Genomic DNA, 21,750 nt, shown 5'->3' on the forward strand with positions numbered 1-21,750 from the left:
TTTTGTAACAAGTCTAATCAGCAATAAATTACTTTTATTTCCATTTCGCCCCCTTCTTATATTCTGTTTCATTTACAATTTATTAAACACTGCAAATACAACATGTGTAATGGAGAACGTATACATATAAACAATAGTGATTTCTATTCCCACCAATTAAACTGTCGCATTATACTATTGATACAAATTCGCTAATATCTTTTACAATTAAAATAATTGAAATTAAAAAAAGTCATTCAATCTTTAAATCTTTCTCTAGATCTTTTCAATAAATTATAATATATTCACTAGATACTTAATAAATATCATCATCAAAGATGGTACTTTTTAATTAATATCATTAAAGATATTCGTTGATATGTAAAAACCAGCAAAAAATATACACGATGTAAATATTCTATACAATAGAAAAAAACTCGATAACATTAGACGTGAATTCTAGAAGTTATTAGTTCCAAAATGAGCATTAAAGATCATTAACAACTTATTACATAAAAATAAATCTTTAACAAAAAATTAATAGTGCCCGAATCTGCAATAGTTTGATGCTATTGGTAGTAATGAATTCTCTCTCGCAGAAAACTTATCTTTCAGGTACTATTATACTAAAATATCTTCGGCCTTCCTTCCAGTCAATTTCATTAAATCGGAATGGATCCTAAACTGTAATCTGGATTCCAACAGATATCCAGCGAATGTTTTTCTGCAACGAATAAGAATTAACAACTGAATAGCAAATGTTATGTGAACGTCTAAAATGAATCATATAGAAATTACTTGACGTCCTCTAAATATCCAATAGCGAGTTGAATATTTCCTTGATCTTGTGCCAGCAAAGCTAATTCTACTGTCGCATAGGGAAGTAAATAAGTATCCTCTTTGATCGATTTGTCCAACTCGAGAACGCGTTTTAAACAATTTTCAGCTAACAAAGGATGTTTCATTTGTCGTAAGCAAGCACCCTTTAGAAGCAATAAGAGGGCTTCATTATCCGTGTGATATTCTGTTTTCCTGTAAAATATTTAAAATTTTTGTATACTACCAGATAAATATTCTAAATTAGATTAGGAATGAAATCGATCGAAAGACTTACGAAGCTTTCGCAAGTTCCTTTTCAGCTTCTTCGATTACTTTAAACATGTTTAGCGTCAAATCTTGTCGTTTGCCTACTATGCGAAACAAATTCCACACATACATAAGTTCAAATATAGGAAGGACCAGGTTTTTTTTTTGAGCAAAGTACCGTTCAGTTTTTTTTACTATAAATTTTTCCATTGGTAATGACTTCCCTGCAATACGTTGTTTATAGGTAGACGCTTGCATCATTAGAGTATCTATCATTTGCTTCTCTTCGCTTTGTACCGGTGGTTTCCGCATCATAAGTATCGCAGCTCTTTGATACAAATAAATTGTACGTGACCAATGTGATTCTTTGGCTAAAGCATCTGCAAACGTTGCAGCTTCATCCCATTGCTGCAGCGAACAATGTGCCCACATTAATTCCCAGAAACAAATATGATGAAAGTGAGGCCATAGATCTTGACTTTTCCAAGACTTTGTATACCATTCTAAAGATTTCTCAAAATTTCCTCTCGTTAGTTCTAGTCTGCCTTTAAAAAACAAAAACCATATACCGTTTGGATAAAGACTCAGTTCTTCTTCCAAAACTTTTTCACACCAGTATAGATCACCGTCTGTATGACTCAGAACAAATGATATTATTAAATTGTAAGATAAAAGAAACATCGCGCACAACACGTGCCTTAATCCTCTTCTTTCTCCGTATCCCGCTTCTAATTCCGACAAACCATATTCCTATTGATGAAAATAATATGTCGTCATCATAAGATGGAAAGATTTATACAAAGATTTTTTATAGTAAAAGATATTTTAGTACCTTATCACCCGAAAATCCAATAAACTCCAACAGTTTGATAATTTTCGCAGGTAATAGGGAAATCATCTAAAAAATTCTCAAAAATAGTTATTGCAACTTATTTTATACAGTAAATATTGTTAATACCACATACCAAATTAAATGCACCAATACCAGTGCGGACACCGCTCTCAAAGTGTATCTTATGAGCATTGTTTTCCCATTTACGATTATTTAAGATTGATAAACATTCTCTGAAAAAAAAATAATGTACATGAATAATATACTATTTTTTCATTGACGTAACATCTACATAGATAATTCACACTATGATTCGTTTACTTATACGACAGAAAGCAGGTACGAATTTTCAATCCAGCTTTAACAAAGCTGACCAAAGTCTCGTCCTCCACAAACGTGAGCATCGATTTTAAAAAAAGTGACTCGGCATAACAGAGTTCCGCATGCACTTCCTCTGCAATAGTAATTCGATATCATTCCTTCCATGCTTAATGATCTAGTAATATCAGCGCCACAACATGTTATAATATATGGGTAATTTAATTATTAAAAATGGAAAACTTGTTTGTTAGTAAATAAATTCGTACATCAAAATACTTCGCGTTAGATAATAGACTATGACTATTGAATTATCCAGATTGATATATATATATATATATAGAACAAATATAATAAAATGTCCTGACAATATTCCATAATTTTGCTACAAAGAGGAGATTTAAATACCTAAATTAGTACAAGTTACTGGTAGTGAAATGTTATCTGTTAATTTAAAAACTGACATACATATAAAGTATTACATGCTTTCCAGGAAATTTTGTGTTGACAATGCATTATAGACAAAATTAATATGACTAGCTTGATAAGACATGATGGTACAGATCAATCTGGTATAAGTGTATACATTACCAATTGTATAAGCATCGTAGTTAGTCTTCTTCACCATTTTGCCAATATTTTGTGTTAGTGTAACATGTTTACGTTGTTTCAAGCACACAGTCATGCATTGTTTTACAGCTCCAACCGCCTTTTCAATGCATTTCTAAGCAATACACATTACAATGTATTATTGAAAGACATATTTTCCGAATATCACAATTTACTGTGGTTTAATACTTGTTCAGATGTAAGAATAGCCTCGAGGAATGCAAATATACTTGTTCCTAAAGAATGATACATGCTACTGCCTGCCCAGGGCTCCATAATCTTTCTTGCTTCTTCAAAATCATTATTAAAAAAATAGTGTATCGCTTTTTTTGCCTCCATTATTGCTGTATCCAAATCCATAGAAGTAGGCCTTCAAACAAAATATAATTAATTTAAAATATATAATGTACATATGTACAGGTATATCAATAGAATACTTACTGTGGTAAAGATTCTTGAGCATCTTGAAACTAAAATCATGGAAATGAAAATTTAAATAAGATACTGCCAATTATCACTAATAATGAAACAACCTTACTTATGCATACATACCTCATCTTCTTCGATGTCTGACATTTTGAATTAATATTTGAATATATTTGATATTTGAATTAATATGCTAAAGAGATAAAATATTGTATATTACTATTTAATTTATTGACACTTAATTTCTATATGGAATTTGTATAAAAATAAAATAGTCTCACAGTCAATAAATATTCAGCATAGAGATCTTATATTTTGTAAGATGATCCTTTTATGCACCAGATATGTTAATTATTAGAGATGAAAGATATATTCCTTAAGACAGATTTCTCAACTGTGCTTTTATCTTTAATTTTAGGTCGTTATTTCTCTTGTTCCATCATAAAAATTACATTTTGTAATTTGTAAATATAGCTATTAAAAATAAACTACAACAAAAAAATAAAAGCAATTTCTTACTATAACATATCCTTACTTTTATAATTTATCTATGTATTTTGATATATAAAATTGATTATGATAACCATACAAATATCAAAGAGATTTATAGATTAACATATATTGGTAGAAAAGATATATTGATGATAAGATAAAATATATTTTTCAGAGCAAAATTATCATTTCTTTAAAGATCGTATTGATAAAAATGACTTAATTTTTAATGAACAGTGTCAAATGTTTACCTTGAATGATATAGATATATACTTTTATCATGGAATTTTCTTCTTATTATATTCCTAGCTTTGCAGAAAGCTCTGTTTTCTTCAGATATATCCAGGTGGAAGGTGATAGTAGAGTGATAATGCTAGAAATAAAAATTATAGATAGTAAATATACATATAGACAATATATACATGTACGTATAAAAACAAAAACCAATTACTTACTGACTCTTTTTGATATATGGGAACTATATGTAATTTATATATGTATTTAATTGGAATTTAAAATATTGTAAAGTGAAGAAAATATTATCATATTAAATAAACATAAATACATATTGTAATCATAACTGTCATTAAAAGTGTAACAACCACAATCGCAATCTTATTACTAGAATTCTTTCTGTTCTACAAAATAAACTGGCAACTACGAGACATGAACCCGGAAGCGATCTAAAGTAGAATGTTACAAAGAAAGTAGTATAACTGAATTACCGCGATGGTACCGATAGACCTAGATCGCTCATATAAATTCACGATGAAATCATGGCAATCGATAAATTGAATACATTACAATTAATCAATGCCTATAAATTAACAAAATCTGATCCTTTTATAATCTGTAACTTCTAACAATAATATAAATTACTGTATGTAAACGTTTCAACGTAACTTACCATGAATCCATAAAATGTCAAAACGTAGCAGATCTGATTCACAAGGAAAATAAGGAAACTAATACTTATTTAATAACATTTCTAAGTTAATATAATCAGATTCTAATACGTGCATATGTTACAATGTAAAAAATTGTAAGTAGACGTTTTTACATCTTTGTTCAAGATTTGCAAGAATTCCTGCAACACGCCGCTACAAACATAACGGTGTAAAACATACGCGACCGACTGACAGTACACTGATTATGTTGGTATCGGTCAGATCACATACGATGCAATTGTACACGTGACACTAACTCTACATAGTATAATGGTGCTATATATATATATATATATATACATATATATATATAACATCGAAATCACGGTTTTTAAAAGAAAGATTTGTTAGGAACTTCTTTCGAGATCATCAACATATAATCAGCACGATGATAATTTTGTTTAATGCTTGTTCTTCATAACAAATAATCAATTGTATTTTTATAAAGGTGACAAATTTAATTATTAAAAATTTCAAGAGTCACTGATAGTCACGTGTAATCTTTCTAGATTTCGAATCTATGAAATTCTGTACCTTAATTATACATGTATATTAATATTTATGTAATCTATCACATATCTAATCCTTCTCAAGATTAAGAAATAACAACATAAGTATTAGAATGGTATATACAATTTAAAGAAATATTTTCAATTAAAACATTTCTTCTAATTCGTAGGTTCATAGGATATATTTATTTTATAAGGACATATACAAATGATTCTATATAGATTTTACTTTCAAATGAGATTTTAAAGTTTTATGTTTTTTTAAACCAAATGTTTAAAGTTTAAGTTACATAAAGAAAGTTGATATATGTATTGATGTACACTAAAATTTTCTAAATATTGAGAATCGCTGATTTCCTAGCAGACTGCTTTCTCTACCGCGAAATTTCATTTAGTCGAGAAACTGTTACTGTTTTATATTTATTTATTGTTTGCTATTATTAAAAACCATTTTTCATAACACTATTGTGCTTTATAACATTAATGTTTTTATTTATAAGTTTCGTGTTAGTTGAATTGATATCAAGAAAAGGATATTTTTTCAGACAAGACGTTTCAAAATTACTAGTCTTAACAGGAAAAGAATATTGTACTTACGTATATAGTATGTAAAAAGGTGATGTAGTGAAGCGAATAGTATTGCACATATGCTGATATACCTGTGCAAAATTTAATTTAGCCATTTCTTTGATGGCAGCACCAGCAAAGACGTGTCATACGTCAAAAGCAGTGAGTGTATATGCATCAAACAAAATTTTGTATCATGTTTTATTTCTTGTACATTTGGTAAATTTTTAAAAAGTCATTTAATGTTATATAGTTTATAGTGCACTTGTTTTAACATCTTGATTGAAATGTTGAGTGCACTAAAACAAGAAATCAAAACTAATTTGCCTTATACGCACAGTGTCCCATACTTTAAACCCTACTTAATGATAAATGCTTTTTTAGTTTGTTCATTGTTGACGTAACTACGCTATTGCATAAAGATTTTTAAATATAATGGTATTATCTCCATTTTTCCTAGTCACTCGCTGCGGTCAAAATATTTGTACAGTGTAACCTAACCTGTTCATAATTAAAAATAATATGAAGATTTGATGTTACAGTATTTTTGTTTTTCTATATCTTTTAGAGATAGCTTGTTATTATTACTTATAATTTTTAATATAATTTTTATATATATACCAAATAAATGTTTTTTTTATCCTATATAAAATAGCTATATGTCATTCTTAACTATTGATATATTTATCATAAGATGAACAATAAGTTGGATAAACTTATGTATTAAAATCTATATAATATAAAGTAACATGAATTAGAAAAAATAACAATTACATAAGTTCACTAATGTCTGTTATTTTTGGCGCTTGTATATGAAATGATATGATCTCTGTAATTTTGTATATTCAGTATAACAATGATAATAACCCAAAAACTGTAATAAGACTGTGTAAGACAATGTAACAATAATAATAACAAACACTATCATCAAAATTTGTTTTAGTAAACTTTTCTAAGGGAATGAGGACTTTGTACCATTTTTTTAATTATTTGGGAAAGGTGACAGGTGCTAGTTAACATAATTTCTAATAATTATGGAAAATCAAAGTCACCAAGGCGAAGCCTACCAAACGTATCAGTCTTTTTGGAAAAAGAATACTCGTGCTGTTCCAGGCAGGTATGTATAGTAACATTATGCTTCTAATAATGGTAAAAATAAAGTTATAATTAATCTTTAGTATTGATTATTGAGAATAATATAATTTTTTATATTTTACATGCATAATAAAAGACCAAGTCCTAAACAAGATGGTAAGCTTGGTAAAATAGGTAGTACTACACTGATGTCTGGCAGTTCAGTTAATATAATATCTACAAGTGGTGGAGTTATATCAGGAAGTAGTGGAGGCTCTACATCATTTCAAGATTTTCAAGAGAGTGTAGATGATGCATGGGATTCGGGAGATGATGAGTTTTGCACAGTCTCAGATGTAAAAATATCAAAACGAGTTAGCCAGTCTGCTGCTATCAGTGTCATTAATAGTCATAGGTCAGGAAAAACATGCATAGATTCAGGGACAAATGTAAAATCTACGCATCGCGTTCAAGAAATTATTCCGGAGGAAAAACGGGCGGAAGCTCTCCAAAGATTAGCCGTGCAACCGTTGCATTTGCGAAATGCTAATTTGTCTACGCATTCTCAAGTGAATAACAGTCAACATTCCACAGAAGATGTGGGTGTAAAGTACGGTGCTTCCCCACAACATAAACCAACGCAATTCCCAGGCAGGCCGCAACCGCTAAGACAAACAACCGCGCCTACTAAATTTTTTGTACCTTCTAAAGAACAAGGTGCTTATGGAACAATTTTTTACATCCATTTATCTGTAATGTATCCTTAGTTTTGATTTGTTAATAATTGTAGATGGGGAAAGTAAAGTAGATAAATTTCAGTCCCTTCTGGAAGCTTCTGTATTAAACTTAGACGAACTGAGGCAGTTGTCGTGGTCGGGTATACCTGCAAGACTGCGTTCTGTTACATGGAGGTTATTGTCTGTAAGTAATAAAGGTAAACTGTATCATATGTTTTATGCATAATGATCAAATTTCTTAAAAAATTTTTAATTTTGTTTTTTGTCATCCAGGAGTATTTACCAGCTAATTTAGAGCGAAGGCAACACGTATTAGAACGAAAACGATTGGATTATTGGAATTTAGTGAAACAGTATTACGATACTGAAAGAGATGAAGGATTTCAAGATACATATCGTCAAATACACATTGATATTCCAAGAATGTCACCGCTTATTTCGTTGTTTCAACAAACAACAGTGCAATTCATCTTTGAAAGAATACTCTATATTTGGGCGATTCGACATCCCGCTTCTGGTTACGTTCAAGTATGTTTACGTCCGTTGTTCTACCTTTAATTGTCATCTTCAAATTGTTTTTATTTTCATTTCTTTCCCTTGCAATATTCTTTGTTTTTAGGGAATGAATGATCTAGTGACACCTTTCTTTCTCGTGTTCTTGCAAGAAGCAGTGCCTGTGTCAGCGTGGCAAGATTTAGAAAATTATGATGTTGCATCATTACAAAAAGAACAACGAGATATTATAGAAGCAGATAGCTTTTGGTGTTTGTCCAAGTTTCTCGATGGTATTCAAGATAATTATATCTTTGCTCAATTAGGCATTCAGCACAAAGTAAATCAGTTGAAAGAACTGATACAAAGAATTGATGGTTTGTAAATCAGTCGTTTGGAACATTCTGTTTTTCTTTCTTTCCATTGTACCTTGTTTTTGGATAATCACAGATGTAATTCATTCCTTTAGTACCTTTGCATCAGCATCTACACCAACATGGCGTGGATTATTTACAGTTTTCTTTCCGATGGATGAATAATCTGTTAACAAGAGAAATCCCTCTACATTGTACCATTCGTCTATGGGACACTTATTTAGCAGAATCTGATCGATTTGCTTCGTTCCAACTTTATGTATGCGCCGCGTTTCTTCTTCGTTGGAGACGTCATCTTTTATTGCAGCCTGATTTTCAAGTAAGTTTAGACCATAGCACTAGTGCAAACTATAATTCGATGTAAAGCTTTCTTTCAATTATTAAGTAAAGAAAGATGGAGATAGTTTATTATTACTGTTTAGGGGCTAATGTTAATGCTACAAAACCTGCCTACTCAAAATTGGACAGATTCAGAAATAGGAATATTAGTAGCAGAAGCATACAAATTAAAATTCACATTCGCAGATGCTCCCAATCACTTGCAAGCTCATGATACCAGGTGACCACTTTGCAATGTGTTTAGATAACGATATGAGAATTGCGGCCACGAACATTGACACAAATGATTTTGTGCTAAATTGATACGCCTGTTTTTATAGTCATCGCTCATATTATATAATATATCGATGACTCTCAGGACCAGTTTAAATTGTTTTCTAGCTGATTCAAGTTATTAATTTTAAGTCGCTTTGTTCTGTAGTTCAAAAAGGAAGCTCTGTTTTCGTTATGTTTTTCAAAGACTCAAAGTCTTTACAAATTTTATTACTATATTATATGATATATTTTATTATTATTATTATTATTATTATTACAATTTCTATCATTATTACTAATAATATTATAGCAATTATTTTTAGAAGTTACTGGATGTTAATCTATGAACAATAAGTTTGCTCGCCATTTCTCAATTTGTGAAAAATATATTTAGATGCATCCTGAAATATGAAGATGTAATGCGGATCGACCGCCACTCATGGTTCGTATTACATTTGTACAATATATTTAAAATTATTATATACATCGGTAACAAATAAGCGAAAGATTTTATAAACCAGTTGCAATTATATGACTGCTATTTTACGTAGCGATTACAAGTTTTCTTCTACTCGTATAAATTTTCAGTTTGTGCCCGATTTCATTTAAACAAGTTAGTATATGTAATTTACAATATACAAAACATGTAAAAAAAAAGTAGCACATGTATTATGATAGTATTTATTTCCATTTCTGTCAGTTTTTCTTACTTCAGAATACCTTTAAAAAGAGAACAGGCTATTGTTCGGAATTTAGAATCTCGTGTCAGGAGATTTCGATGCAAATCTTTGCCATGTTTATTCATTGCCATAATACAAATATTACAGAGAGAGCTTCTATCTTTAAATTATCTGTACGTTATTCTTAGTTATCTATAAACATCTTACAAAATAATTAGAATGTATGATATTTTGTCCTTGGTCAGTGATTCAGTTGACTTTTGAACGAATGAAACGAATTGCGTTTATATACACACAAGAGTTTAAATAGAACGTAAAAGTATCGAAAGATACTTGCCTGATAATTTGCATGTCGAGAAAGACTAATCGAAAGTTGTATAAAAAGGAAAAAGATATAAAAAATGCGTATTTCATAAGATGAATTGTACTCTTAACATATGGCACGTATTATTATTATTATTTACTCGATGTTGTTATGTTCTTTGTCGATTAAATTTAAAATAGCGTAATGTTTTTTGATTCTTCGATTCCAATTTTTTGATCGGAAACTTGTACACACGAAGCGTGTAGCGTCGTCGATTAATAAACGAGACTGTCTCTTTCTTACTTATGTATCTATATAAATATAATATTCCTTTCAAAGTATCTCGAAGTAAAAATAGGACTGAATATAACTTTATAAATACATGAAATTATTTACTAAACGTATGGTATTATTATGATATTCTTAAGTTCAGAATACGTCTTGAATACTCATTGTCGAAAGATGCATGGCATATACATTGGTAAAAGTTTTTTAAAATTAACAATACCTACAAAATAAGTAAGAAAAAGGAGGGACGCGTGTGCCCATTTAGTGCTTCTTCAGCTGTCATCAATATCGATTTGATCATAATCGATGTTCAGTGACTGTAGAGATGCCAAAGAATCGTTCAAATTAAACGTTTCCTGTAAAAAAAAATAAACCTCATTATATTCTTACATTGATATAAAGACAGAAATACAGATGGAAATGGCAAGAAGAAACTTACGTAATCAACAGAAACCAGAGTTGGATAGATGCAAGGTATACATTCCATACGTGTGACGCCATTATTATCAGCGGTGCATTCGCAGTTTTGGCAAGGATTAGGTTGCGCCGTTAAAGCTACCCTCTTGGAGAAAACACTGGCGAATTTTTTGATCGAAGTCAGCTTATCGAAACGTAATTTGTTACCGCTAAATATTGTTCCATTAATCTCCAAAGACAAAGGCGTGCAATAACCTAACGCACTTTTTGAAAGTTTCACTTGTCTCCGTAGGTCGATATCACCGATCAACGTTCTGGAATCTTTTTTCGTATACGATTTCGTCGCGTCCAGACCATAGAAGATCTTATTCAGTTTCTCTTTTTCGAATTCGAAATCACCATCCATCAATATGTGAAGCGTAATATCGTGTTCCAATAATACTTCGTGTACCACCGCGTAGTCAAGCTAAGAGAGGAAATTTGTTTAATAAAATTAAGGAAACCGATTGATTGAACGATTCGAATCGAATTGTAGTTCTGAAAAGTACAGGTGCCATTCAGAAGAATATCGTCGAATCACTTACCGTCTGATTTTCCGGCTCGCAATGCGAGCATGGCATTAAGATGAAAGTTTTTGATACGCCGGTTCTGAACACGAGTTTCGAGGCAAACGCGATTGCCGCGAAAATATCGCCGCTTCCATCGCCGATCGGTACGTGATCGAAGTAATCGACAAATCGCGCCACGTTCTTAGTAAAGATTTGTCCATCGAAGACGACGCTTCTCGGATGATCAAACACTCCGTCCGCTCCAAAGGTAACCAGAGACCATCGATTATCCGTCAGACCTTGATCGTTGAGCTCCTTGTTCAATTGAGTGACTAACTGTTCGATGCTACGATTTTCTTTCACACCGTGGTTACATTCTTTCCCCTCGACGATGAACACTACGTCGGTCGAGCCTGGTACTCGATCACCTTCTAATTTAATGAACTGGCCTTCCGCAACTTGACTACCGTCTATCATACTGCAACTACTACATACGTCCGGTATTCTGAGATACGTGTCATGGAACATACAAATCTGCATGTAGGATAACGCCACGGTGCAGGCTTCCGATCTGCTCTCGCTCGCAGTACATATTTTTAAGTATTCCTCCGGCTCTATTACGTGGAAGCAGCTAAGGAATTCGGAACTTTTGTTCACGAACAAATCATTACAGAATTCTATGACCACCGAATCCGCTTCTGATTTTGTTCTTGGATCGGAATTATTTGTCGGACACTTATCTTCGGTTTCTTGTTCGATCGACCAACTTTCGGCAAATACCCTCACGTTTTTCGTTACGATACCATTCGATGCGATGGTATCGTCCATTGGCTCGTAATTCATAGTTCCGAGAATACCGGCGGTTTTGCCGTGATACCAGCCGGATAATTCTAACGTACACAGATTGAATTTCAAATTGCATTCGAGTCGGAACTGATTTTGCTTGCGCTCCACGGTAACCACGCTTTCTGCCTGATAGACATACGTCGTTCCATTCTCGAGTTCGATCGGAAGCACGAGATTGTTCGCTGTACTCGACGATTGTCCGGAGATGAGTTTGATACTCTGCGCAAAGGTAAATATATCATTAATCGATTGCTATTTTACGAGGGAAAAAATTTGAGCATATCGCTAATTATTGCTATTGTTCTTATTATTATTATTGTTGTTATTGTTACTAACATCGTTGAAGAAGTTGAGTTCGAGAGCATCCTTTCCAAGTAACACGATAATCTTGTGCGTAACTCGATCGGATTGTTGCTGATACTCAAGGAGAATGGCAAAGGTGTCATGCACGAAATCGCGTGCTAACAGGTACGTACAAGAACCAATGAACTCTATGTGTCTTCCATCGAAGGTAATAAAATCTTGCAAACCAACGATCATTGCTTGTGCTGAAATTAGATGGATTGAAATTAGATCGGCGTGAAATTAACAGAATGAAAGAGACACCGAAGACTCGATCATGTGATTACCTCTGAACGGTGGAAGCCAATTAGACGGATCCATGTACGGTCTGTACCGGTATAAACTCCAGAAAGTCACGTCTGAGGACGCGAAGTAGGAACTTGCGTCAGAAATGGCTCTGATTTCAGGTATCTCGTGAAATTCTGGCGTTTGATTGAACGAGTGCCAAGACATGGGAAGCTTTTGCTCCAGACACATCAAGCCCTGTCTAGGATCGAAGATGAATTTCGTTTTGGCTACCCGGTATCTACTTTCAGCCTGCAGAGCTGTCTGACTTATATCGATTAATTTCAAGTGAATTAATCGTATGGCACTTTCTATTTTCGCTTGTATCTCGAAGTAATCGTAAGCATAGCACACCCTATCGTACACTTGTTGCATCTTCTCTAAAGCGTAACGTATAGACGGCAATTTTTGTAATTCCTTTAGCTCGTTCACGATCTCGTCGATGACATCCTTCAATTCTTTTCCAAATGGTACGAAGGTGAAGTATCTATCTTTCAAGAATTGTATTATCAAACTCGAGTATTTCTGAATGTTGGTGATGATATCGTTGCCCTTGATGTCTCGGTAAAACTTGTCGATATCTTGAGTGAAATTGGAGAAATGATCGAAATAAGGAGAAGACATGAGGTCGTTTCTTCGATCGTAGAGGAAGTCAAGGAATTCTTTGCTCGTCTTCCAGACCACGGTTTCCAAATAGTGAATGAAACGAATGAACATCGGCTCTATAAGCAGTAAAAATCGATTCCATTGCTGCGAGATCGACTGAGAAATCTGTCCCCAAAGATTTCCTATGTACTTGATGAACGATACGTGAAGATCTTTCATGAACTTGTCGTATTTTTCGAGCAGCTGATCGATTGTGCTTGCCACTTGAGAGATCATGTCACCCCTTAGAATCGCTGCAGTGATCTCGGGGATTTTGTTTAACGCGCTCTTTATCGTTTCAATGATCCAGAGTAACGAGTTCCTGATCGCTTCCCCAGATTCGCCCATTATTTCCCATATTTCGTTCAGGATATTTGGCAGGGATTCTATGTGACTTCGTAACGATAGCTCATCTATTATATATCCTCCATAAAGAACGATATCTTTAATGTAAAAATCGTTTGCGTTGTAAGAATCATTTAAATAGTTCTTCAACTCCTCTAGGTCTGTCTGAACTTCCTTTAGATTGCTGTAACATAAACAAGCGATGGCATGACTATGACTATCGTGGCTATCGTTCGAATCGTCAAATACTAGAAAGATTAAAATCATCGCAGTCTAATTCGTTCGTAATTTTATAATTACAAAACATCTTGTCAAGAATAAGTGTCCGAATACTTCTGAGCGATAATGTACGTAAGATAGATTTTGCTACTTTAGTGGTAATTTATACAAATATAAATTTACATAGATATCTGCAGTCTATTGATACTAAACAATAAAACGATGAAAGTTACTCACTTCCAGTCATCGATAAATTCTCGAAGATCTAATTGAGCGTCATCCCAAACATCCGAAATTACGTTCACGGTTTCGATTTTAATATATTGCTTCCAATAATATATATCGTTGTTTATACCATCGTATGCATCCATTGCCGTATTTTTCAAAAGAGCCTAAAATTAAGAGCACATATATTTATTTTCTCTCTTCGTCTTCTTCGAAAACTCGTCTATTTTGAAGTGAAATTTGAATGAGAAAGGATAGCGTGAGAAATGGTTGCGTACAATAATATCGGCCTTGAGCTCGGGTCTCCAGCGCAGGGTGGAAGTAATCAGTCGGGAATGATTGAGCTTTAAGTAGAAAGAGACGTCTGACACGGTAAAATCTTCCTCGTAAGTTCTCCAAATATCGAACACAGCATTCCGTGCGTCAGGAATTCTACCATACATTCGTAAACTCTCCACGGCATCTGTTAAAGAATTTTTGTTAAATTTGTTAAATTCATTAAAATAAGTTGACATTAGAAAGAAGCAAGATTCGAATCCAAATAATTATTGAAACAATGTTTCTCTTTTTAGCTCGTGCGCTAACCTGGAGTGTAGTTGACCATCATCCACGTCAATTTTTCAGTCGGATCGAGAAAGAAGTAACCAGTAGCGTTTAGATTCGGTGTACTTATTATACTACCGTTCAAAACGTATTTGCGGTCAAACGGATAATACCGAGCGTTTAAAAACTTGATCGCATCGTTATACTCTCGCTGGTAAAATATCTCGTTGCGAATGAGATCCAATCGTGCATTTAGTTTCCCAGTATCTCGGGTTATGAATCCACGTTTGTAATGTCCGTTGTTCGTCATTCCGAACAGCCTGCTATTCTGTTCGTATACGAATCCTTCGGCGCCTAGATCGAATTTCGTACTTGGATGCTTACCCACTATTTGGTAAGAATATTTTTTAGAAATCGGTGGATCACTTTCATTTCTAAACGACGCTGAAAGCTCTAACCACTTGTTCGGATCGATGGAGTAATTAGCGACGAGAAGAACATTCATGGAGTCTCTGGAATTGCTATGTTTTACTTCGCCTATCAGAGCGGCTTGTTTCAGGAAACTCGGATGAATCAAAGCGAAGGTTGCTCGGTGATGCATGCCAGCCTTATCCTCCGAAGAAAGTTTCGTCCAGTTGAACAACGCTCCTATGGTTCTAGGTCTGGTCGTTTTTTGATCCCAAGCGAGTTTCACCGCAGACCTCAACTCTTCGCTGCTGATCCAGTAAGAGCCGTCGAGGCTGAAATTTCTACGAGGATAAGAGACGTTCAGAACTAAGAATTGATTATCCACTTCCTCGGTAGTTTTGTTCAAAATGTTGATACTGTAAGATGCCCAAACGTCGTCGCCCAAACTGAGCCAGCTGGTTTGCTCGAATTCGCCTGGTAAAACTTGATAATCGGTCTTCAATTGCACAGTCTTGTTCAAATGTATCGCCTTCAAATGGATATCCTGGCCTGTGTGCGACGTTTTAATCCTAGATTCGCCGACTACGTTGAACGCCGTCTTGTTATCCAATCGGTACAAATTAACTTGTTTAAATTCGACAGTCGGATAATTGGTCCCTTCGTTTCCTGCGCTGTACTCAAATTGGTTTATGTAAAGAATACCTATCGGCTTATACGCGTTCTCAATCGTGATTTGAGTGTGATCTTTCTCGAAGCCAGCTCTCGACTCGCTCTTCGAATTATATTGACCGTGAAGAACTTCCTGACCGTTGTACGTCAGTTTGGAGTAACCGCTGGTCATTTGTGGTCGTTTCTTGTAACCGTAAGTCAAGTGGCCGATGTGACGTGTATTCAGAGGAACTTCAGCGTGCAGAATTCCTTCTAGATCCGAATTCAATTTCTCGCTCCGGTAATTGTAATCTGAATCCACGACCGCGGTGTTCTGTGGCCAGTAAAATTTCACGTATCTCTTGTTTCGTTGCCTGCAACAGTTACCAATTCGTTGTACTAACCCAGATGTACCTTCGACGTAACATAATTGAAAAGAAATATGGCCTACTATGTGTAAAGACAAAGATATAGATCTGTGAACGCATAAATGACGCGATTTACTTACAAAGTAGTGAGAACTGTGAACTGACATCCTAACGACGAGATATTCGCCATAGGTAAGATGGTGTTGATGGTTCCGTTCACGTTCTCCAGACTTTCGAACGATACATTTGCCGAAGCTAATCGCGTGTTAGCTGGATAATAAATTTCAGCGTCTATGGAGCCCTGCGTAGCGCCGTAATCGAGCAAGAAAACTAACGTTTCTTGTTGCTGAAACTTTGGACTGTACAGCGAGTACTTCAGTTTGAACTCTTTGTCGATGCTTATGTTCAGGAGATTATTCACGGATTGAACCGGTAGCGTTCCCCAGGAGCCGCGAAGATGTCCATTGATGTCTTTCTCGTCTATGTGTATCTGTGGTAAAACCGAAATGAATTTTACAGACTGTTTTGCTTCTCTTGTATTCGTTAATATGTTGTAGCCTTGCCAATAGAAAAAATTATGTCAGAACAAAGTTAGTTAGTCGATTCGAAACGATGAAGAGATCTGCAACGGGTGTCTACGTTCTAGACGATAACGTGTACAGGCAACGACGGTAAAAATATTAAAATAAAATCTAAATATTTAAGGATATAACGTGAAAAAATGTGTAAAGACAAACCGAGCCATCGGAAGCGTAGTTAGTTTTCGCACGCAGACAGTTGTACCCGATCACGTAAGATACGTCCTTGAAGCCTCCGTTGGCGTGATAGCTAATAAGAAGACGATGATCATCGTTATCAGGAGGTGGTAGCCTAACGGTAAACACACCATCGATGTTCTCATGGTTGCGGAATCCAACGGTAGCGTTCGCCGCAAATTTCCATTTTTCACGATCCACGTCCAAATCGAAACCTACGTCAACGTTTTTGAATGCTTGACGAGGATTCTTGAAGAATAGCCGGGTATCGACAAGCCTGTTGTCAAGATCGGTTGGTCCTTCATATCCGATCAAAACCCTCCCGTACATGTCTGCCATATAGATCAACTTCCATTGAAGAATCGCATATCGAGTGTACTCGTTCAGCCAACCATTTGCTCGAATATCACCGGTATTGTTGGACATCAGCATGCTTCCGGTAAGTGTGACGTTGCGAATATCCGGTAACGGTGTTTCCGCATGAACATACAGCGTCGTGTTGCCGTTCACTTGAACGTTCATAAACGTGATAAATTGCACCTGACCTTCCACGGTCGATGTTTTGTCAAAATTCGCTCGCGCTCTCACATCCCAGTTCAGAGGGTTGACGAAATTCGCGTCCAACGATCCGTTTATCGGGTGACCGATTAACGCAGCGTTTAATCCATACTTCTCCTTCTTCAGTTTCAGAACTAAAGTGTCGTTCTGACCGATTTCGGCTTCCTTTGGCTGGATCGTTACCTCGACAGCGTGCAAAGAGCCATTCTGCGTCAGCTCGATGGTACCGAAAACAGTAGACACCTTTGAAGTCATGTGATTTCGTAACTCGCCGTTCAATTTGTGTATGGAATCGCTTTCTTTCATCGTGTTGCCGTGAAACTGGAGATGCGGTTTCCCGTTCGAGGCAGGCGTATAGAACTCAGACTCGATCGTGTCACCGCTATAGTTGCCCAATAGTGTGTATTGTCGTTCGAGAAGTTTCGCTAAAACTTCTAGATTCGCGGTACCGTTGTTCGTGGTTGTGTTTGGATGATACAAGACATGGACCTTGATGTTCTTTAACGACTCTATCCGAGAGTTGAAGAGAACGAAAGCTTTAACTTCATCTTTCGTCGCGTGCCAGCTCGACACGAAGGAAAGTCCGACAGGTTCGGCAACGTTACAACTTATCTGCGCGTACCTTGTCTCCACGGTAAATTCTCGTTTCGCGGTAATAGTAGATTTCGGTATGTTCAGCAATGGTGTATCGACCTTGATAACGATCGACGTGTCCATCAACGATTCTTTCGTTTCCAGAAAGCCGTTCACATCGATGGCACTGTCCGGTGCACGAACAGTGAACTTAGGCCTGTAAAGGCTGCCAGAGACTCGCAGGCTGCTGTTAATGTTAATGAATTTCAGAGACTCTATCGGAGTTTTTATGTTCAACTCTAGCAATTGCTCTCCGCTTTCTCGATAGGTGTAAATAGCGAGTACTCCGGTTTCGTACCAAGTCACATTTTTTTTAACTTCCACGGTTGCTTCCATCCTGTAGATGAGTTTTTCTAGGTCCACGATAAACGCATTCGAGCAAACTATCTCATTGACGGAACCAAACGGAACGACCAAGTTTAATTTGTTCCGCATATTGAAAAGATCCTCCATCCAAAATGTATCGTGCAACAAGATTCTCTTGTCGTCGAAACTGCCCAGAACAGCGGCGACCTTGTAAGTCGGTCCTTCGTTGTCTATGTCTAGTTCTCCTACAATAGGTTCGATAATTATAAGACACACTTCGAATTCACCGTGCCAATGAAGGCTACTTTGCTCCTCGTAATCCTCGAACTGGTCCAGCTCGTCTTTCTCGACGTTATCCTCGTTCTCTGTCAACTCCTTGCTACCGTCGTTCTTCGCTTCCTCGATGTTCGTCCGGTTACCCGTGATAATAATCGGTATAGTAATCGGCGCAGGTTTCGGACCGGCTTTAGCTCTGACACCGATTTTCACGTCTGTGTATTTTTTGTCAGACATTCTTATGGAGAATTCCGTATCGATGTCGACAGACTCGTTCTTATCGCGTGCTACGATTAACTTGGCAACGATTCCGTTCTCCTCGAAACCTTCGACAGGCGTGAACAGTACGTAACTGTAATGAAAATCAGTAATATTGCGATAATGCCAAATACCCTGGAAGCCAGCGAGTATACGGTTGTAGCCAACACGGAAGTCGGCCTCTCGATTGTTCAGCTTAGCGACCAAAAGTAGCCTTTGAAGTACTTCCAATGGCGTCGCGAGTGACAGTCGAACGTTGAAGTCGTAGATCGGCGTGATGAACTGACAGAGTATCTCGAAACCGATAACACTAGCTGGAGTGGCCACTTCCGCGACGATGTGTCTATTGCTTTCCGACAGACCGAATCTTCCACGAACCAAAGAAAATTTTTCCAACGGGGTGGTAACGTTGAATTCCACCATGGATTCCTTCAAACGATGAAGATCGCCGATCAGTTTGCCAGTATAGGTTTTTACATCCAAATCCAAGTTAGCCGCCCCTAAGAATTTCCAGTTTGGTAACACTTGCAGCTGACATCTCATGTCGCTCACTTTGTAGCGAGTCACCGGCGACTCGAGATGCAGATTGCCAGTTAGATTGAAAACGTCATCGGACTTCTTGTCCAAGTGCCAAATACTCCAAGCGTTGATCACCTTATCCGGGTGATATTTAACTAATAAACGAGTGTCCGCGGTTTCCCAACCGATAACTTTATGAGTAACATTGACGGTGGTGGACAAAATGTCATGAATGGAGCTACTTATTCCACAGTTGGCTCTCCATTCTTTAACGTTATCATGCTCTTCCGTACTGCCGTCCAATTCCGCCATCAATCGTTGCGAATCCTTCCAGTGAACATTACCGCTCAATTTTATCTTGTTTTGTTCTTGCTCGTACCTGTAACCCAGTTCGAACGAACAAATTAATCGAGCCAAATTGACTCATACGTTCCTGTATTAGACTTATATATTACTTAAATAAAATACTTGAGAAATGATTCGTTAAAAGATACGTCTTCCAGATTCCATCTGGATAGACGTTGCTTTAAGATAATTCAAAGATAACCGAAAGAATTTTCGTTACTTGCCTGGCGCCCAAGGCCGTTTTCCTCCAATTTTCGAATGGCATGAGCAACCGAGTATCCAGGCTGATCGATTTTATCCACGGTTTTACGTTATATTCCGTCGCGATGAACAATTTTATCGCTTCTTCTGGATTCCAATCGATCGCAGCATCCACGATGTAATTGTAGTATCCACGCGCGGTCACGTGGCAGGAGCAGGCTAGTAAGCGACCAGGATAGGTCAGAGTGAGCATTGTGCTAATATTTCGTTCAGTTAATTGTTCCTCCGCGCTCGAAAGGGCGGGCAATTGAGCCGTTTGACAATCTAATGAGAAGAACAACGCTAGCTTCAACGCAGGATCTCGATTTGCGTCCCATTTCACTTCCGCCCCGAATCTCTTTTCATTTTTCTCGTTCATGCTAATAAACGCTAAATGAACGTCTCGCCATTTGTCCAAATGTATCTGCATTCGAATCTCTCGTTGCGTGTCAACTTCTGTCATCACCGAATACACGTTTCCTTTGTACCTTCCTTCCACGTACGATATGATGTTTGTCGGTGATGCTACCGTGTGATTTAAGATGAAGGCGTATCTATCGTGTTCCAGCTGCTCTACGTGCAGAGCGATTCTAACGTCGCTGTAATTTCGATACACCTTGCAATTCACCAGGAAGTCGTTGACGAAACTCGGAGATTTCAAAATCAGCTTCAAGCTGTGACTAAATACGGTCGCCACGGATCTGTCCGAGTAAGTGCCACGTGCTGTTATGTTGTGCCCGCTGAACCAAGTGCCAGCAAGATCCAAGTCGTACGTTCGCTTCATTCTCTCTGTGATTCGCACGTTGACCAGCATCGAATTAAAGTTCGGAATCGTCAAGTTTACGCGACTCTCCATGATGAACGCCAAACCGCGAGGCATTATCAAGTTCACTATTAGGTTAATCTCTTTTCCTAAACACAAAGAAATTGAGATTAGAAGATGAGGTAAGGGTTTCATCCTACGTCAGGAATTGAGTTATTATATACGAGGCTGAATCAATATCGAAAGAATCACAACTGGAAATAGTTGAATTTTGCGTTAGAAGAACATCGGAGGAGTGATTTCAGGGACCAGGGATGAGAAATTTCATTTGACCGTTGTTTTCCAGAGCGTTCTTTCCCCCCTCAATATTGTGCATTTGATAAATATTCTAACCTGGAGCGTATCTTATCAACAAATCCGTCTTCGATTCCGGTCCCATAGCATAGTGAATAATTCCAACTTTGATGTCCAAATTCTGAATGGGTTTTGTTATGGCGAACAACGCGTTTACTTTCGTATCTTGATTTTGAAAATACATTTTCGAATAAAAGATGCTCAATAACGCTGTAAGCTTGTGACGATCGTCCTTAAGATGTGGACTCGAATTCACTTCCGCGCGTAACTCCAACTGACCGAGCGCTTGTTTATACGATCCTTTGATCTCCGTGTTCAATTGAGGATACGCGCTAGATTGTAACTTTAGATCGACCGTTTTGTGCGTCACAGGTTTCAACGAACGATTGTAAGCTGACAGCTCGAATATAAGACTTTCCTTCTTGGGCATCTTTTGTATCTGATACTCCAATTGAAAGGCGCTGGTCAAGCTCACGTTTCTTCGAACGATGTATCCCGTGAATTTGCTCCATACCCTTTTCGTTTGGAAAGTCAGGTCTATATCGCACTGAGAAACATTGCTTTTCCAAACGTTTCGGATTTTACCTTTAATAAAA

The 21,750-nt window shown here is 36.4% G+C and overlaps 3 protein-coding genes across 9 annotated transcripts in view; 1 reads left to right on the top strand and 2 right to left on the bottom strand.

Annotated features, from left to right (window-relative positions):
* LOC122577842 (tetratricopeptide repeat protein 39B-like) lies at positions 1 to 5,934 on the bottom strand. Of its 3 annotated transcripts, none has more exons than XM_043749535.1 (13): positions 5,796 to 5,934; positions 3,994 to 4,115; positions 3,532 to 3,738; positions 3,377 to 3,443; positions 3,266 to 3,294; positions 3,014 to 3,194; positions 2,807 to 2,939; positions 2,219 to 2,351; positions 2,031 to 2,130; positions 1,898 to 1,963; positions 1,094 to 1,815; positions 778 to 1,011; positions 1 to 703 (listed from the first exon to the last, which is right to left on the bottom strand). In XM_043749535.1, exons 4-13 carry the CDS (start codon positions 3,398 to 3,400, stop codon positions 601 to 603), a joined length of 1,725 nt encoding a protein of 574 aa, XP_043605470.1. In that variant the 5' UTR covers positions 3,401 to 3,443; positions 3,532 to 3,738; positions 3,994 to 4,115; positions 5,796 to 5,934; the 3' UTR covers positions 1 to 600. The 3 variants fall into 3 exon arrangements, with proteins under 3 accessions (XP_043605470.1, XP_043605469.1, XP_043605471.1); XM_043749534.1 differs by lacking the exon at positions 5,796 to 5,934 and adding an exon at positions 4,650 to 4,897; XM_043749536.1 differs by lacking the exon at positions 5,796 to 5,934 and adding an exon at positions 4,198 to 4,622.
* On the top strand, positions 5,809 to 10,322 carry LOC122577843 (TBC1 domain family member 22B). 4 transcript variants are annotated; one of them, XM_043749540.1, is made up of 9 exons: positions 5,809 to 5,927; positions 6,709 to 6,882; positions 6,997 to 7,556; positions 7,630 to 7,760; positions 7,850 to 8,104; positions 8,196 to 8,445; positions 8,538 to 8,761; positions 8,865 to 9,001; positions 9,360 to 10,322. In XM_043749540.1, exons 2-9 carry the CDS (start codon positions 6,800 to 6,802, stop codon positions 9,388 to 9,390), a joined length of 1,671 nt encoding a protein of 556 aa, XP_043605475.1. In that variant the 5' UTR covers positions 5,809 to 5,927; positions 6,709 to 6,799; the 3' UTR covers positions 9,391 to 10,322. The 4 variants fall into 4 exon arrangements, with proteins under 4 accessions (XP_043605475.1, XP_043605472.1, XP_043605474.1 ...); XM_043749537.1 differs by having other exon boundaries at positions 5,898 to 5,984; XM_043749539.1 differs by lacking the exon at positions 5,809 to 5,927 and adding an exon at positions 6,065 to 6,203.
* Positions 9,480 to 21,750, bottom strand: part of LOC122577834 — an 18,993-nt gene continuing 6,722 nt past the window's right edge. For both annotated transcript variants that reach the window (XM_043749502.1, XM_043749501.1), the window contains 12 exons: positions 21,194 to 21,739; positions 20,022 to 20,949; positions 16,885 to 19,831; positions 16,288 to 16,637; positions 14,766 to 16,153; positions 14,459 to 14,643; positions 14,193 to 14,347; positions 12,749 to 13,920; positions 12,456 to 12,667; positions 11,310 to 12,338; positions 10,748 to 11,191; positions 9,480 to 10,664 (listed from right to left, as the gene is read on the bottom strand). In XM_043749502.1, the coding sequence (XP_043605437.1) occupies positions 10,581 to 10,664; positions 10,748 to 11,191; positions 11,310 to 12,338; positions 12,456 to 12,667; positions 12,749 to 13,920; positions 14,193 to 14,347; positions 14,459 to 14,643; positions 14,766 to 16,153; positions 16,288 to 16,637; positions 16,885 to 19,831; positions 20,022 to 20,949; positions 21,194 to 21,739 (9,440 nt within the window). In that variant the 3' untranslated portion in view covers positions 9,480 to 10,580. The remainder of the gene's footprint in view (positions 10,665 to 10,747; positions 11,192 to 11,309; positions 12,339 to 12,455; positions 12,668 to 12,748; positions 13,921 to 14,192; positions 14,348 to 14,458; positions 14,644 to 14,765; positions 16,154 to 16,287; positions 16,638 to 16,884; positions 19,832 to 20,021; positions 20,950 to 21,193; positions 21,740 to 21,750) is intronic.

This window comes from Bombus pyrosoma, linkage group LG2 (genome assembly GCF_014825855.1).
Source record: "Bombus pyrosoma isolate SC7728 linkage group LG2, ASM1482585v1, whole genome shotgun sequence".
NCBI classification, from domain to species: Eukaryota; Metazoa; Arthropoda; class Insecta; order Hymenoptera; family Apidae; genus Bombus; species Bombus pyrosoma.

Coding starts and splice junctions, on each gene's coding strand:
- LOC122577843 (XM_043749540.1), top strand. CDS start 6,800: ATGGAAAATCAAAGTCACCAAGGCGAAGCCTACCAAACGTATCAGTCT. Junction 6,883..6,996: donor ACTCGTGCTGTTCCAGGCAG/GTATGTATAGTA, acceptor GCATAATAAAAG/ACCAAGTCCTAAACAAGATG. Junction 7,761..7,849: donor TTACATGGAGGTTATTGTCT/GTAAGTAATAAA, acceptor TTTGTCATCCAG/GAGTATTTACCAGCTAATTT.
- LOC122577842 (XM_043749535.1), bottom strand. CDS start 3,400: ATGTCAGACATCGAAGAAGATGAG. Junction 3,295..3,376: donor CAGACATCGAAGAAGATGAG/GTATGTATGCAT, acceptor CCATGATTTTAG/TTTCAAGATGCTCAAGAATC. Junction 3,195..3,265: donor GCTCAAGAATCTTTACCACA/GTAAGTATTCTA, acceptor TTTTGTTTGAAG/GCCTACTTCTATGGATTTGG.